Below are 15045 nucleotides of genomic sequence, written 5' to 3'. Positions count from 1 at the left end.
TGTCCCTCCCTCTGGTATGAACGTAGGTCCCTTTGGGGAGGGTGAAGACCACCGGCGGTGTCAGACCTCAGAGATTCTCAGAGGGCCGGGGACCTAATGGAGACAGGCCTGTCTCCTCCCCCGTCCAACTCTGCTTCTCTTCTAAATAGGCAAAGAGGTCAGGGGATTCCTGTGAGCAAGGGCACCTCACGGGACAAGTGGGTTGAGGAGGAGGCAAAGAAGCTACTACCTAAGCCCCCTAAGACATCTGGCACCCTCTGCAGGCTACCTTTCCCAATGTACACTGAGTTCCTGTCAAGGACGGTGACTGTGGGGACCCTGGGAGGGGGGCTGTCAGATAAGGGCTCTTTAAATCCAGAGGCATCTGCTGGATCCAGAGAGGCAAAGCGGAGAGGCAGGACATGCTGCTCTGAAAAGGTACCTCTTGGGCACCAGTGTGGGGCCCTAGAGGTATTAACCACTGGAATTCCTCTTTTATCTCTTTGATATATTTGGACCTCAAGTAGAGCTTCATTTGCAAAAAGGGTGTGAAGCCCACTGTTGCAGAGGCAGAGGAGACCCTCTGGCAGCTGTCGGAGCAGCTGTGGCCGGAGAGCCCCATCCACTCTCCCATCCCACCTACACTCCGGGCCATCTGGTCCTCTCGACTTCAGTCCTCCTGCTCCATGACCGACCTAGCCCACTGTCCCCACGGAGACTTACCCTTTGTTACTGAGGGCTCCGAGGTTGGTAAGCCTCCGCCAGCCCCAGGACGGCTGGCCTCAGCCACCCTGGCGATGGGCTAGTGATGAGGTGGGCGAGGGGGGCATGGGAAGAGGCGGATCAGGAGAGGCCTCATTAACCCAGCTGGGAAGCTGAGGTTTTCCTGAAGATGACAGGAATCATTTCAAAATCACAAGCAGGGGAACAAGAGGCTCAGATTTGCTTTTCACCTGGGTCACCTTGGCTGTGTGTTTGTTTAGGTTGAAGGAGAGAAAGGAGGCAGGGAATCTAGTGAGGGGGTGTTACAACACTAGTGTGAGACGATGAAAGCTGAAACTGAGGCAGCATGTTCATAGGGGGAGAGGAGGGGTCAGAGTTGAGGAGTTAAGGCATTTTAGCAGCTAGCACCAGCATGAGCTGGCTGCTGGCTGGATGTGGGGATAAGTGTGTCCGATCAGCCTCTCGCCTGACCCACCAAGGGCAAGTAAGTATAGGGAAGGGAGGTGACAAATGCGGTATTGGACAGTTTGACCCTGAGGACTTTATAGAGAAGTTCTCTAGAATATTGGGTCTAGGAGTATGAAGCTTAAAAAAATGTTTTAAAAAATTAGGGCTAGAAAAATATGGATTTTGTCAGAAGTTGCTGGTAATTGAAGAGCAGGTATAGATGTACTTGCCCAGGGAAGCGAGTTGAGAAGAGAACTGAGGGGAACACCAAAACAGATATAATCCTGGAAAGCCCAAGCTCTGACCCTCCCGCCCAGGCCTTCCTTCTGGAGTGGCCTCTCCTCTTTCCGTTGACCAATGCATTCATATTCCAGAAACCCATTTCAAAGAGCTTTAATGACTTGCCTGAGGTCCTTTCTTCTCTCTAAACTCAAAGAGCCTGGCTCAGGGCCAGAGCTCAGTAAGTGGCGGCTGAGTGTTGCTCAACACGGGAGAATCGGGAAGCTTCCGTTGCTTACCGGCTCTGACAGGGCAATGAGGCGGCTGGTTTTCCTCTCTTTCTTGGGAAGGCTGGGCACTGTGAGGGTGCTAATACTGCAATCCAGATGGCCGTTGGTCAGGTATAAGGTGAGGTTTGTCAGGGCCAGCTGGTCGCTGTATGAGAGGTCGAGGTCTGTCGCCCATACCTGATTAAAACAGGAGCGTGGGCGAGATCAGCCCTGGGGGGGAGGAAGCCACGCCCGCCCAGCCCAGCCCGAACCACACCGGGCCCAAGGGAACCAGTGACCGTGTCACTTCTGGAGTGGATGTTTTTGCTTTTGTTTCTACTCCTTCAGCTGAGGGGCGGAGCCTCCAGTCTGATTGTAATCAGAGAGTCAAGGTTCTCTGGGAAGTTACACTGTGAAAACGCCTGGCCAGACACTCTGCTGGAGATGCCCAGTTCCGAAGGGCTCCTGGGAGCTCTGGGTTTTCTGCGTGTGGTTTTCCATGTCTAAGATGGTCAGCGCAATGTTTTCTATTGAGAAATGAGACTGGATAGAAGCGTCAGAGGATGGGGAATGAAAGGAGAGCAAAAAGAGGGGGAGAAATGAACAAATATGAGAAAAAGGCAGTTTGCCCTGATTCTGGAAAAAGCAGTGCTGGCCTCTGGGGGAATTTCAATGTGATCCTTAGGGAAACTTGAGGTTGGCATGTAAGTCAGCTCCCCCTGTCTTACTATGAAAATGCAGGAGGGTCACTTCGTGCAGTGTCCTCAACTGGGAACCAATGATAACACCCACCCAAGCTGAATCACAGGGTGATTAGAAGAATATACTATGATGCAAGAAAAATTAAAATGCTTTGAAAGTAGACATGTGTAAACTGTACGTAACTATAAGCTACTACTAGTGATGTCCATTAATTCCTTCGACAGATATTTACTGAGCATCTACTACGTGCTACACTAGAGATGGCAAAAGTGGGTCATGTGCTACCTCCTCCCCCGATTGCCCTTGTTATCCCCCACCCCACGCTGAATCCACAGCACCCTAGAGTCCTCCTCAGTTCAGTGCTCAAGGCATATCATTGTGCTAGCCATCGGAGCGTCAAAGGTAAATAGGCACAAGTTCTGCGATCAAGAAGGGGAACCCAGAGACATTCGTATTCAATTAATTACAGCACAATACAATATGTGATATAATAAAGGGGTGGAAAGAAAGGACAGACTGACTGAGTTGGTCTAGTGAAGCCAGGGCTGCATCATGGAGAAGGTGACATGTGAGCTTTGAGAAGCAACACAAACATGACTGGCTCCCACGAACCAGGTACCTACAATGTGCCAGGTGCTTCACAAACACCTCAGATCTTTATAATAACTTACAAAAATAAATCCCCATGTCATAGATGAAGAAACAGAGGTTCAGAGAGGTACCCAAGTCCTCACAGCTAGGAAGCGGTGGTGCTGGGATTCGAATGCAGTTCTGCCTGGCTTCAAGTCTGCCCTTTTCCCATTCCCTGCTGGAGGAGACGGCACTGATCTCGACCCACCCAATCCTTACCCTGTACCAGTTTCCCAGTCAAATTAAAAGCTCAAGTTGCAGAGGATCAAAACATGTTCTTGTTTAATATAACCCACGCCACGGAAATGTCTTGTGGAGAAAACATGAAGTATTGTATTTCTGGAGTATGCTGTAATTAGCAGTAATGCATTTTCACTGTAGGAAGTTGGAAACTAACACATTTTCATGAAGACTTGATTAAACATTTTTTCTTCTTAGAAGGCCTCCATGTGCCCCACACACCAACTCGGTATGTTAAAATACATAATACATCTGCCCTAGAGTGGACTCCTCTCAAACAAATCTAGCAGTGAGTGACTTGAGTAAGCATTGAATGTAAATGGCATCATTATAAGGATATTAGGAGGTCAAGCTGTCAGGGCCCCTTGCTAAACTGAAGCTAATTTCAGGAGTCATATTCGCACAGTAATGCCCTTTTATAATAGCAAATAAATCACATTTGCAACAATTGTTAAAAACTAACTGCCAAGTATCTGTTGCAGTTGTAAACATCCTATTTGTCAACTTAGAAATTTCCTGCTGGATGGCATAGCATGCAAATCAGATGGGGACAGCTACTTTTTCCTGATATGAGAGCGTGAACCTGCTGTTCTTGCGGGTCAGGCGTTCTTTTCAGAGCCTTGATCTTGGTGTTTTGTTGTCCTTGATCAAAGGAAAGTAAATATAACAAACGTGACTAATATTTATGTTAATAATATTAATGTTTTGGTGGTGAGGATTTTAATGAGAAAGTAACACCATGTAGGGGAAAGAGAGAACCAGGGAGTGGGAGGGCCTGCATCTGGCCGTCACAGACAGTGTAAACTTGAACGACTAATTTAAGCTCCCTCCATCTCAGTAGCCTTAAGTGTAAAAGGAGCAAACGATAATAACCTATGAGATTTTGCAACAAAATAAAATAAATGCACATAAAATTGCCTATCACACGATAAAGTTCGATACAAGTATTATTTACGATGATTGAACATTTCCTGTAAGAGGAGTAGCATGTTAGGAGACACACTTTCAGTTGCCTGTGTAGCTGTTGGATTGCCCCATTTAATAGCTGTTTTCCCCACTCATAAGCATGGTGTTCAACCTCACGGCAACTCATTCTAGGAGGTGGCTAGGTTTGGGGAGGATTGGTATTACTCTATCTCCACTGGAGCACTGATAATACTGAGATTAGAAAGCAGCTTCAGGCACTGGCTGGGTGGCTCAGTTGGTAGGAGTGTCGTTCCATACACCAAAAGGTCGTGGGTTCAATATCCGGTCAGGGCACATACCTAGGCTTTTGGGTTCTGTCCCTGGCTGGGGCGCATATGAGAAGCAACTGATCTATGCTTCTCTTTCACATCCATGTTGCTCCCTCTCTCCGCCTTCCTCTCTCTCTAAAAATCAATTTTTTTAAAAAGCAAACAAACAAACAAAAAACACACATCTTAGAGTAAGGATTAAAAAATAGGTGGGGTTGCTTCAGGGTTTGCCTAAGATTCTAGAGCACTGGTCTTCTTGAGCCAAGCGCTTTTGCTTCCCCCTTCGGCCCTAACCCATTGGTTCACAAAAGAAATAGAACACGCTTCTTTAAGTCTTTTCCTCAACAGCAGGCTTGCCTGAATTGCTCGGATAATTGTTCTGTTCTCCATCTGGATTTTCCTTTGCAGACACCGCCTGAGGCATGCTTGTTTTGTGTACAGGGGTTCCTATCTCCCCCTCTAGACTGTCAGCCCCTTTGGGGAAGCTGCCGAGTCTTTGTCTTCCCACAGCACCCACAGCACCCATGTCTGGGGCAGGGCTAGGCTGGCACTTCACTGTGAACTCCTCGGCAACCTTTCAGGACAGGGTGGGTCTCCCAAAGCTGGTTCCAGACTCAGATGCAGCAAATATTCAAGGAGCATCTCCTCCGTGCCGGCCCAGGCTTTCACACGTATCTCACTGGTCCTATTCCTGATTTTGGACTTGGAGTTAACGGCAGAGCCTAACCTCCCTCTGCACTGGATCCGCCCCTCACAGTTCAGATGAGCGATGTTGGCGGCCTGTACAAGGCGCTGCGCGTGAGGATGCGAGAGGTGGGTGGATTTTAAATGCTTAGGAGGTGGCTTTGATATGACTTGCAGGACTTGGAATGACTAGCTTGACAGGTTAATTGATTGGATATGAGAGTGAGGAGAAAACATCACTGAAGGTTAGAGCTAGAAAGACCCTTAAAAATCATCTAATACAATCAGTTTGCTTTATAAATGGAGCAGCTCTGGTAGGAGAAGGGAAGCGATTTGCCCTAGGTCGCAGAGCCAGGTATGGAAGGTGTGGGATGAGAAACCGAGGCGTTTCAGCTCCCCGTCATAAATCACTTGTTGATATTGTTTGACTGATTGATGATATTCAGAAATCATTTTGTTAAAAATGGTTAGAACACCAGAGAGATTTACATCAAGGCCTTAAGAAGCACAAGCAACATAAAACTACTCATCTCAGCATTACTTGTCATATTGAAAAACTGTAGCTGTCCAACACCTGGGCATTGGTTAAGAAGCTTGTGACACATTCAAGTGATAGGCTAGTCTACGGGATTATCACTGAGGATAATGACTGTGAATGACTTTTGATGATGTAGGAAGATACCACAGAACAGCAAGAGAAGGACATGAAGTCACATGGGCAATATGACTCCAACTTCGCAAAAATAATATGCGTAGACACAACTGGATGAGCACATAACAGAATGTTAGCAGCCTATCGTTAATATTAGCAGAGTTATGACAAGTGCAATTATGTGGACTTCCATGAATATTCTAGATTGGCACTATCTAACACGGAAGCCACGAGCCTTTTGCGGCCATTGAGCACTTGAAATGTGGCAGGTTCAAATTAAGATGTAGTATAAACATAAAATACACACTAGATTCTGAAGACAAAGGAGATAAAAAGAATGTGAAATATCTCAAAAATAATATTTTATACTGGTTACATGTCCAATGGTAATATTTTGGCTATGTTAGATTAAATAATACACGTTAACATATGTTCACCTGTTTTTAAGCGAGGCTACAGAAAATAAAAGTGACACATGTGGCTTACATTCTATTTCTATTGGATTGGTTGCAAAAAGTCCATTGCAGCTTCAGCAGGGGCAGGGCCAGTCGGGAAGGGGTGGGGAGAAGTGCTGCAGAGGCTCTGGCTGGGTGCAGTGTTCGCTGCAGCTGCCTCAGGGGACCTGGGCGGACGGCAAAGACTAGAAACTACGGCAACCTCATCGCTTTTACATCAGCATTGAGAACTGGAAGGCAGGGTCAGGCGGAGGCAAGCTTGCCCGGAATTGTTCTGTTCCTAGGATCTGGACCCTGTTTGGACCACAAGCTTTGGGATGCAAGGCTAACGCGCAGCACGCTTCTGCGTGAGGAGGGGTGGCAGAGGGGCCCAGTAGCGAGCCCTTTTGCCTCAGGTGTTCCAGGCAGATGGAGGCTCCCTGCTCACCCCTGCTGCTTCTGCCTCTTGCCTGTGACAGGCAGGATGGATGGGTGGCAGAGCGTGCAGATGTGGCCAGATGTGCTCAGGCCCTATATTCTGTGAATGTCTCCAAGTGCAAATAAAGTTCTGTAGCAAAGAGTTTGGTCTTGTCAACCCTCTCTTATGGGTGTCAGGGCAGGTGTGGGACTGAGAAATTAATTTATAGATCAAGTGACATTCAATGAAGAGTCGTAGAATTTCAGAGCTTTGAGAATCTGTAGATGTTTTGCAGACCCCTCTCTAGGTTTTCTTTTCTTCTCTCCCTCTCCCCCCCATTTCATCCCTCCCCCTCCTCCTTACTGAGTCTCAGAAGGATAAGTGACTTGCTAAAGGCCCTGGATCTTGGTACCAGGGTCTGAGACAAATAGCTGTGATTCTCAGCAAGTCGCCTCTTTGGACCACGCTTTTCTCGACTAATCACTGGGGACAAGAGTCCTGGTGGACCTTTCCTTGGTGCCTCCAGATGAATCTATGAGGCTAACTGGGAATTGTGAACACTTCTCACTCGCGGAGAATGTTTGAAGATACTGATACTCAAACAAAGGCAACTGAGAGATGCAGCGCTGAGGCCGAGTGCAGAGCATGCCACAGAGCCCACCCTCCTCAGCAGTCCCAATCTGACAGGAAACCCACCACTAGACCGCTTGTCTCTTTCTAGAGGGAGACCATGCCCTCAGTCAGACCCATGGGTCCCCGTAGCTGTGCCTAAGCTGTAGAGGCCAGGCCACCTGCCCAGCTCCTCTGCTCACTGGGCAGTACAGCAATGGGTAGGCCAAGGCTCCACCTGTCCTTACTGGTTTGGCTGCAAACAGAGCCAAGGGCTTATTTCCTGCTTACAACTGTGGAGGCCGGGAATCCATTGGGAAGCGTTGAGCAGAGCACTGACATGATCTAACTTATATTTTTAAAGGGGGTTGTGGTGAGGAGGAGAGACCATGAGGGGTCAAGGATGGAAATGGGGGGGCAGCCAGTTAGGAGGCTATCGCAGTAATCTGGGCGAGAAATGATGGTGGCTGGGGACCCACATGGTAATAGCAGAGGGTGAAAGAAGGGGCGGAGGCAAGTGGCCTCGCTGGAATGGGAACACTGGACCAGACTCCTGGACTCTCAACTTCCTTCTCTCTGGGCCTCAGTTTCCTTGTATGATAACACAGAGCTATCTATGACGGTCTTTATTTCTGAGGACTTGTGAGGGTCAGTGACTACACAAGATACTGTGTGAAACTAGTATTGCGGGGTCTGGCAGACACAGATCTCTTTGGACCCTGACTTCTTTCCTGTGTGACTGTCAGGAACCGGGTTTGGGGCAGGAGTAACAACTCCCTCGCTTGGCTCTTGACTCCGGTCTTCTTGCCTGCTTTGCAAAGACTGGGAGCTCATTTACCTCTTCTCAGAGGCTGTTTAAAAACAGTCTCCAGAATCCTGGCTTTCAGACTGAGGACGTGCTTTCTCAGTGACGTCTCTTCTCATTTTGATCTTTGAATCACTAGGCAGCGTCAAACCCTCTACTGTGGTAAATCACACACCCGATACTTCATTTTAAAGAAGGTGGTTCGGTGCACTGAAATACTTTTCATTTAATAAGATGTTAATGTGATTATGATATTTGCTAAGAATTGTTTGAATTACGTAAAAAAGTCAATAGGCAAAGGGGATCGCAGCCTCTTGGCATGTTGCCACCTAGTGGCAGCTTCTGGGATGGCCCGGTGTCTCGGCGAGGCAAGGAGCTGCTCCTGCTGCTGTATGGGAGTCATCCTGCGCCCTGATCAACCTTGGAGACTCTTAGGATTCATCATTCCCCTCTGTCTCTATTAATCCTATTTATCCTTCTGGGCACGATTTAAGTCGCCACTCCACGAGGCTGTTTCTGAGCAACTAGAGAGCAACCATTCTCCGCACCATCCACCCTGACCCAGCCTTATGTAAGCCTTTGGAGTCCGGGGCCAGAGGGAGCAGAACATCTGGGCCCTGTCACTGAACACTCAGGGTCAGGGTCCACCAGGCCAAGGCGACCACGATTTTCAAAGGCCTTCAAAATGTTTGGATTCTGAAAAATAGTTACTGGCTCCCAAATAAGAAAACTGCAAAATAAACATTAATAAAAGATCAGCCAAATTGACACGTCCGTTAAATGCAACACAGCTCTTACACAGCTATGATTATTCCGTGAGAGTGCATTTAATACATTTGATATGATGTAGGGTGATGGAATCTCTAAAACTAAAAACACCCAGGGCTCAGAGAGGTCGCAAACAGCTCTGCCCTGCAGACCTAAAATGAACCCCGTTGCTCCCATGTCCTCATTTGTGGATGAAGACTCTGGGAGGTGAAGGGACCCGCTCAGGCCCCTCAGTCGGGGCAAGAGCTGGGATCAAAGCCCACGTTTGCTGACTCCTGGTCCAGCCCTTTCCGTGATGCTGAATTACCAGCATGAATAGCCCGATTTCTTTGTGGCGCCAGAAGCTTCTCTGTGACTTTGGAAACTTTTTCAGGGTTTGCAGGAACTATATTCAACATTAATTTGGGGGTCCAGAATGGAAAATATTGAAATTAAACCTGCAGCACCAACAGCTGCATTTATGTTTTTCACTTTTGTAAAAAAAACCCACAAATCTTTTCGGAGACCTTGCCTTCTCTGCTTCCTCTCCCAGGTGGCTCCTATATCCTCTGTAGATTGGTCGTCCGCCCTGTATTACTTTTAGGACTGATGGCCTGCCTGATGTTATTTGTATTCATAATGTATAGAATTATTCATTTCTTTTTTTCTGTTTAAGTATTTCCTTACTTTTTTATTATGAATTTTGGGAAGACCGTTTTCCTGTTTTGACACTAAGCACTAAATTATAATAAACATGCAAACCAAGTCGTTATAACTTATTACAGTTTTGGGGACTAAGTAATTGTACGTGCTTCTTCCACAGCAGGTCAATATAATCATCCCATGCTGTAGACAGTTATCCTTTAATTTTTCACACTATAAACATCAGGGCTGGTGAATGGTTTGCTTGGTTGAGAAGTAGTCCTTCAAAGTTACTGCAAATGATCTCTAGAAGGCATTTCTGTGAATTTTCAAAGCAGCTCTGGAGCTCCCACGGGGAGGAGTCCTGTGCCTAGCCTCTGCAGGCGTGGAAGCCTGCCCCGCAAAGCGAGGTGAGGGTGGCCACGCAGCACTGGTCCCCACAGCGCAACGAGCTGGCACAGAGCTCGCCTTTCCTTCCCAGTTTCCTCATCAGCTCTAGTCAGTCATGTATGTGAATATTTTTTACAAAGAATTACCTCGGGTGCAGAGTATGTACTCAAGAAGCACGAATGTCAGAGCTATGGCCTTGGAGTTGGTCTGCTGTAGCCCCCTTCAAACTCCAGGCAGGAGGCTCAAGATGGAAAGAGACCTGGTCAGGAGTGGAGTTCAGACCAGGACTCAGAGCTGATGATTTCAAGTTCAAGACAAGTTTGTTGACATTTGGAAATTCCTAGAGAGGAGAATGAGACCCAAACAGGGCCTTCTTATTAATTTCTGCATCCCCCACAACACCTAGCACAGCACTCCTGCCTCACATAAATGTGCACAATAGATCTTTGCTGGATGATTCAAATAAATAACACAAGGACCAAAAAAAAAAAAAAATCTTCCCTTTAAAACACAGACAGGAGAGATAGCATTCAAACCCACGAGGACAGCTGAAATAAAAAGACAGTGACAAGTGTTGACAAAGGTCTGGAGATACTGGAACCCTCTTACGTTGCTAGCGAGATTGTAAAATGGTGCAACCACTTTAAAAAACAGTTTGGCGGTTCCTCAGAAAGTTAAACTTTCAGCTACCACATGACCCATCAATTCTACTCCTAGGTAGATAACCAGGAAAAATGAAGATACGTATACACAAAAACTGGTACATGAATGTTCATAGCATAATAGTCAAAAAGTGGGAGCAACCCAAATGTCCATCAACTGATCAACAGATAAACAAAATGTGCTACATCCACACAATGGAATATTTTTCAACCATTAAAAAGAACGGAGCATTGATATATGCTACAATGTGATGAACCTTGAAAACATTATCTGAAGTGAAAGAAACTAGTCAGGCCACATATTGGATGATCCCATTTGTATGAAATGTCCAGCGTAGGGAAATTTATAGATATGGAAAGTGGTTTCCGCTGGCTGGGGGGAAGAGAGTACGGGCAATGATTTCCAACAGGTTCAGGGAATTTTTGTTTGTAAGGGAAATGGTCTAAAATTAGATACTGGTGATAGTTGTATAACTCTGTGAATATACTAAAAACCACTGCAGTTCATTCTTTAAAAGGGTGAATTTTATGCCATGTGATATCTCAATAAAGATGTTACACACACACACACACACACATACACACACACACACACACACACAATCATTTTCCAGGAGACCCATTCTTGGAAGGACACCTACACAATTTGTGTGGCCACTTGTTTGCATCTACTCGAGTGTATAAATAATGACTGAATGAGGAAGTCTGTGATAAACTACTTTCCAAACGGCCCTCCACATTTATTCCAGGCATTCCCCATATGTGTGTAAAAAAATATCTGCTACCTACACTAAAGCAGACCAGTACCCAGCAAGGGTTAATACCTGAGGCCCAATATGCCAGCATTGATGGGCTGGAAGGGCTGATATATTAGCATCGATCAAAAAGACTCAATTAGCTCTGAGGACACAGTGTCACTTTTCTAAAGGACAGTAAACTTCCTACTTCCCACCACAGGCTTTCATTTCATATCAGCTCCTGGACTGAGCGGGGCCAGGCCCGGCCAAACCCAGAAGCGCAGCGGGGCAGGTCGGTGGGCACCCGGCACAGAAAGCTTTGTCTTAGGCACGGCGACTTTTATCCTTTCCTCCCGTCGCTCATTCCAGGGTCCTCCCAGTGCTTTGGCCCGGCTTCTGTGGCTTGGGGAGCCCCGTTCCCGAAGCCCTGTGCTCCCTGCAGGGACACTTCCCTGTCCCCATCGGGTTAACCCAGTGATCCTCTAAGCCTCAGCTCCTTTGCTGACAGTGGAGGGCTGTTTACCATGAGGGAACCTTCGGGAGCTGGTTATCTGAGAGATGACCTGGGTCCCGTGACTTTGCCCTTGTTGCCTATAGACTTCGGTGTTTGAAATGTCTGCGCCCAACCGAGGCAGCTGGCTTCCTTTAGGGATGGCAGCGATGAGCAGAGAGCTGCTGATGTGACCGCAGGGAGGACAGACTCTGGGAGGGACCTCGTGGAAGGAAAGTGAGCGCCGGGAAATTACTGTCTCCTAAGGGCCTACTGCGTGCCAGGCTCGCTGGGAGGTATTTTCTCATCTCACCTCACAGCCCTGCGAGGCGGACACGAACATCCCCGTTTCACAGAAGTGGAAGTGGAGGCTCCAGGAGCCGGGGCGAGGAAGCCCGGGTGTGCCCGCCTCCAAGCCCAGGCTCTCCCCGCCGCCCCGGAGACTGTCCCCCGGGGGGAAAGGGCTGCGTGGCGGAGAGTGAGCCAGCGCCCCGAGGCCGGCAGGCACACGCCGAAGCTCCACCAGTTCCTAGGTGGTTCTGAAGCCAGAGGAAGGCCGTGGTTTACTGGGGGACTTCAGGCAAGTCCCTTAACACCTTTCTGCCTCGCTTTCCCCATCACTTGAGAGCTTATAATAAATGAGCTTCGCCCCAGAGGCTGCTTCCAGCTACCAATTCCCTCTGATACCATTTGTCCTGGGTTCACTTTCTAGCAAATGAAAGAAACAGATTAAGGGAGGTGTCTCCTCTCTCCCTTCCTCCTCTCCTCTCTCCTCATCCTCAAGAGAATAAACTGGGAGGCCCGCCAGGCGTGCAGATAAGTGTAAATTCTGAGTTCTAGCTCTGCTTGTATTTGATAAACATTTGAGAGAGTCTTCAAGGCAATTTGTAGAAAATAATCGTGAAATTACTTCATTATTTCCTTTATCAAATGACTAAAAAATTCCGAAATACATGCATTGATGTTTCCCCCCCTCAAATTCAAGAGAATATATTCTTTGGTATACCTAGTAAGTCTTTAATATGAATAGAAATTTATAGTTATTTCTTTGAAAAGTGTTTTCTTTATATTGTGCCTCCGTAGGGATGTCCTCTTGCCCTGCACATTTCTATTTTCGGAGGGTAGGTCACCTAGTTGCTGACACATGGGATTCAAAAATTCAAAACCGGTTTCTCCAGTTCAGGGAAGAGCTTCAGGAGAGCCCACTTGTCCTCCTTGGTGGTAGCTGCCAACACTAGGGGACTCCATGTTCTTCTTGGAGCCATATGGGACTCTTTTCTCTCTAATTCCTTTGTATTTCCTGCCTCTGTTCTCCCTCTGGGAGGTGAATTTTATTGTTTTATTTGGGTTTTATTTTGTATTGGTTCCTGACTCTGCTTGATCAAGTTTCAATGGGTAAGTCTGATATCATTCACATATTGAGACATTTGTGGGAATGTCTCAAAAAGAAAATTGAAGAAAAAAATTAAAATCAGGCATAAATAAGCAGGTACTCTAGAGTGGGCTAGCAATGCAGCACGCCAGGGGAGGACCGCCCGCCTCAGGAAGGGAGGCCGCTTCACTTACTGATGGGGCTTGGAACAATAGGCAACACAATGGGTCTTATGTTTAAGAAAGCAAAATGTTTGTTTAGAGGAATATACATATTGTTAAAACAGTTCTATTTATGCAAAAGATTCATGTAACTTTATAAAGGTTTTCAGGGATTTTAAAGGATTTTAAGTGCTGTGTTAGACTATACTAGTAACAGATGTTCAACGGCGTGTTGACGTTTTTGTTTCACTGAAAAAGCAATGGATTACTCAATATTTTCTTTTTAAAAAATCATACCAAAGCCACTACATGTTAAGTATAGCTCAAATTCATTATTTCTGAAGAGCATAAAAGATTTAAAGTAACATAAGGGCTCCTAAAAAATAAACATCACTACAGTGGAGCCAGGAGATTGTTTGCTAAATAATCCCTTCAGAATTCCAGTCTTTCGTTGTCACTTCTTGTGCTTTTTCTATGAAGACAGATGGTGTCAGTAATTGCCTATATATTTAATTAAGTTAAAAAGCTACAGAGTAAGGTTTTGGCAAAAAGTAGAAATTTTTATGCTATGAGCGAAGAAAGCTAAAGGAAACAGAGAGGAGAGCATACGACACTGTTCCTCACCACATACGCGTTTTGATTTCCATGCGCGTTGGAATGGGAGGCTGGGTGAGAACAAAGGCATCTATTCCGAAAGGTAAGGGCTGGACTAGAAATCCAGACGGACGTTCTCTTACATTTTAACCAGCTAGATGGGAACGACTCTACCTCTTGTCCACATCACCTCCAGCCTTGGCCCAATACTTGGTGGTTATTCTGAATTCCTCTGACTCTCAGTTTTGTGTGTGTGTGTTTTTTGTGTATTTTTTTGCCTGGGATATTTCACCTAGCCGGCTAATTATTGTGAAATTATTATGGGGGATAAAAGCAGTATCTACTTGTAGAAAGTGGTTTGGAAAACTGACTTAACCATTCTCGTGGTGTCTGTTTTCCACAGTCCCATCCCGTGAATCCACCTTCTGGCTTAATGGCAATATGGCACTCCCAGCTGTGGTGCTGTGCGTGGGTTTGCTCATTTAAACTCTTAAGGCTTAAAAATGGCAACCACAACACTGATTTTATTCCATTGCGCTTAGTCATTAACATTTAATGATTACCTTATGTGCTGAGCACAAGGATGGAATATATTAAAAAAAATAGGAGATGTGTTTTCTGGCTTTAAGCTGCTCAACTCAATCCAACAAGCATATTGAGGGTATACAAGAGAAACATACATTTTCTTTGGCGATGGTAGTTGAGGAGGAGGGAGTGACTTACGAAGGATGTCACCATCAATTCAACACGGTACCACAGGGAGCATCTGCTGCGAGAGGAGCGGGCTCGGCAGCCAGTTGGTTTGAACTCTGTCATGATTTTGTTGCTGGAGGATTGGGTGAGTGGAATTCCTTAGAAAAGGAATTTTCTAAGACCCACACTGGAGAATGAATGATTTTTATTTGCGTGAAATTATATTTCTCGTTTTCAAAGTCCCATTGGCTTTAAACCAGTCCTGGGAAATATGTAGCTGGGGCTCCAGCAGAGCCAAAAGCAGGGCTGGTGTCCAGAGTTTCCATTCCATGGGGGAGCTGAGTGCGATGTGGCGTCACGCTAACTGCAGTCCATTAGTCCACTGTGTGGGTCCCACATGGCCAGTCCATTAGTCCACTGTGTGGGTCCCACATGGCCGTGAGTCCCAAGAGAGCGAGAGAGAGAGGGCTCCTTTGTTAAGCATCTCGGATTTTCGCCCTTGCAGTGTCCA

General features: G+C 46.5%; 1 protein-coding gene across 1 annotated transcript in view; it reads right to left on the bottom strand.

The window, feature by feature from the left end:
* Positions 1-15045, bottom strand: part of IQCH (IQ motif containing H) — a gene marked incomplete at both ends in the record, with an annotated part of 175289 nt that overhangs the window by 22712 nt on the left and 137532 nt on the right. The window contains one exon of the mRNA XM_081126407.1: positions 1668-1835. Coding sequence (XP_080982533.1) covers positions 1668-1835 — 168 coding nt within the window. The remainder of the gene's footprint in view (positions 1-1667; positions 1836-15045) is intronic.

Source organism: Miniopterus schreibersii (genome assembly GCF_964146895.1).
Source record: "Miniopterus schreibersii genome assembly, chromosome: 1".
Classification (NCBI taxonomy): domain Eukaryota; kingdom Metazoa; phylum Chordata; class Mammalia; order Chiroptera; family Miniopteridae; genus Miniopterus; species Miniopterus schreibersii.
The sequence above is the reverse complement of the archived record's forward strand: the minus strand, read 5'-3'. Positions and strand labels throughout refer to the sequence as shown.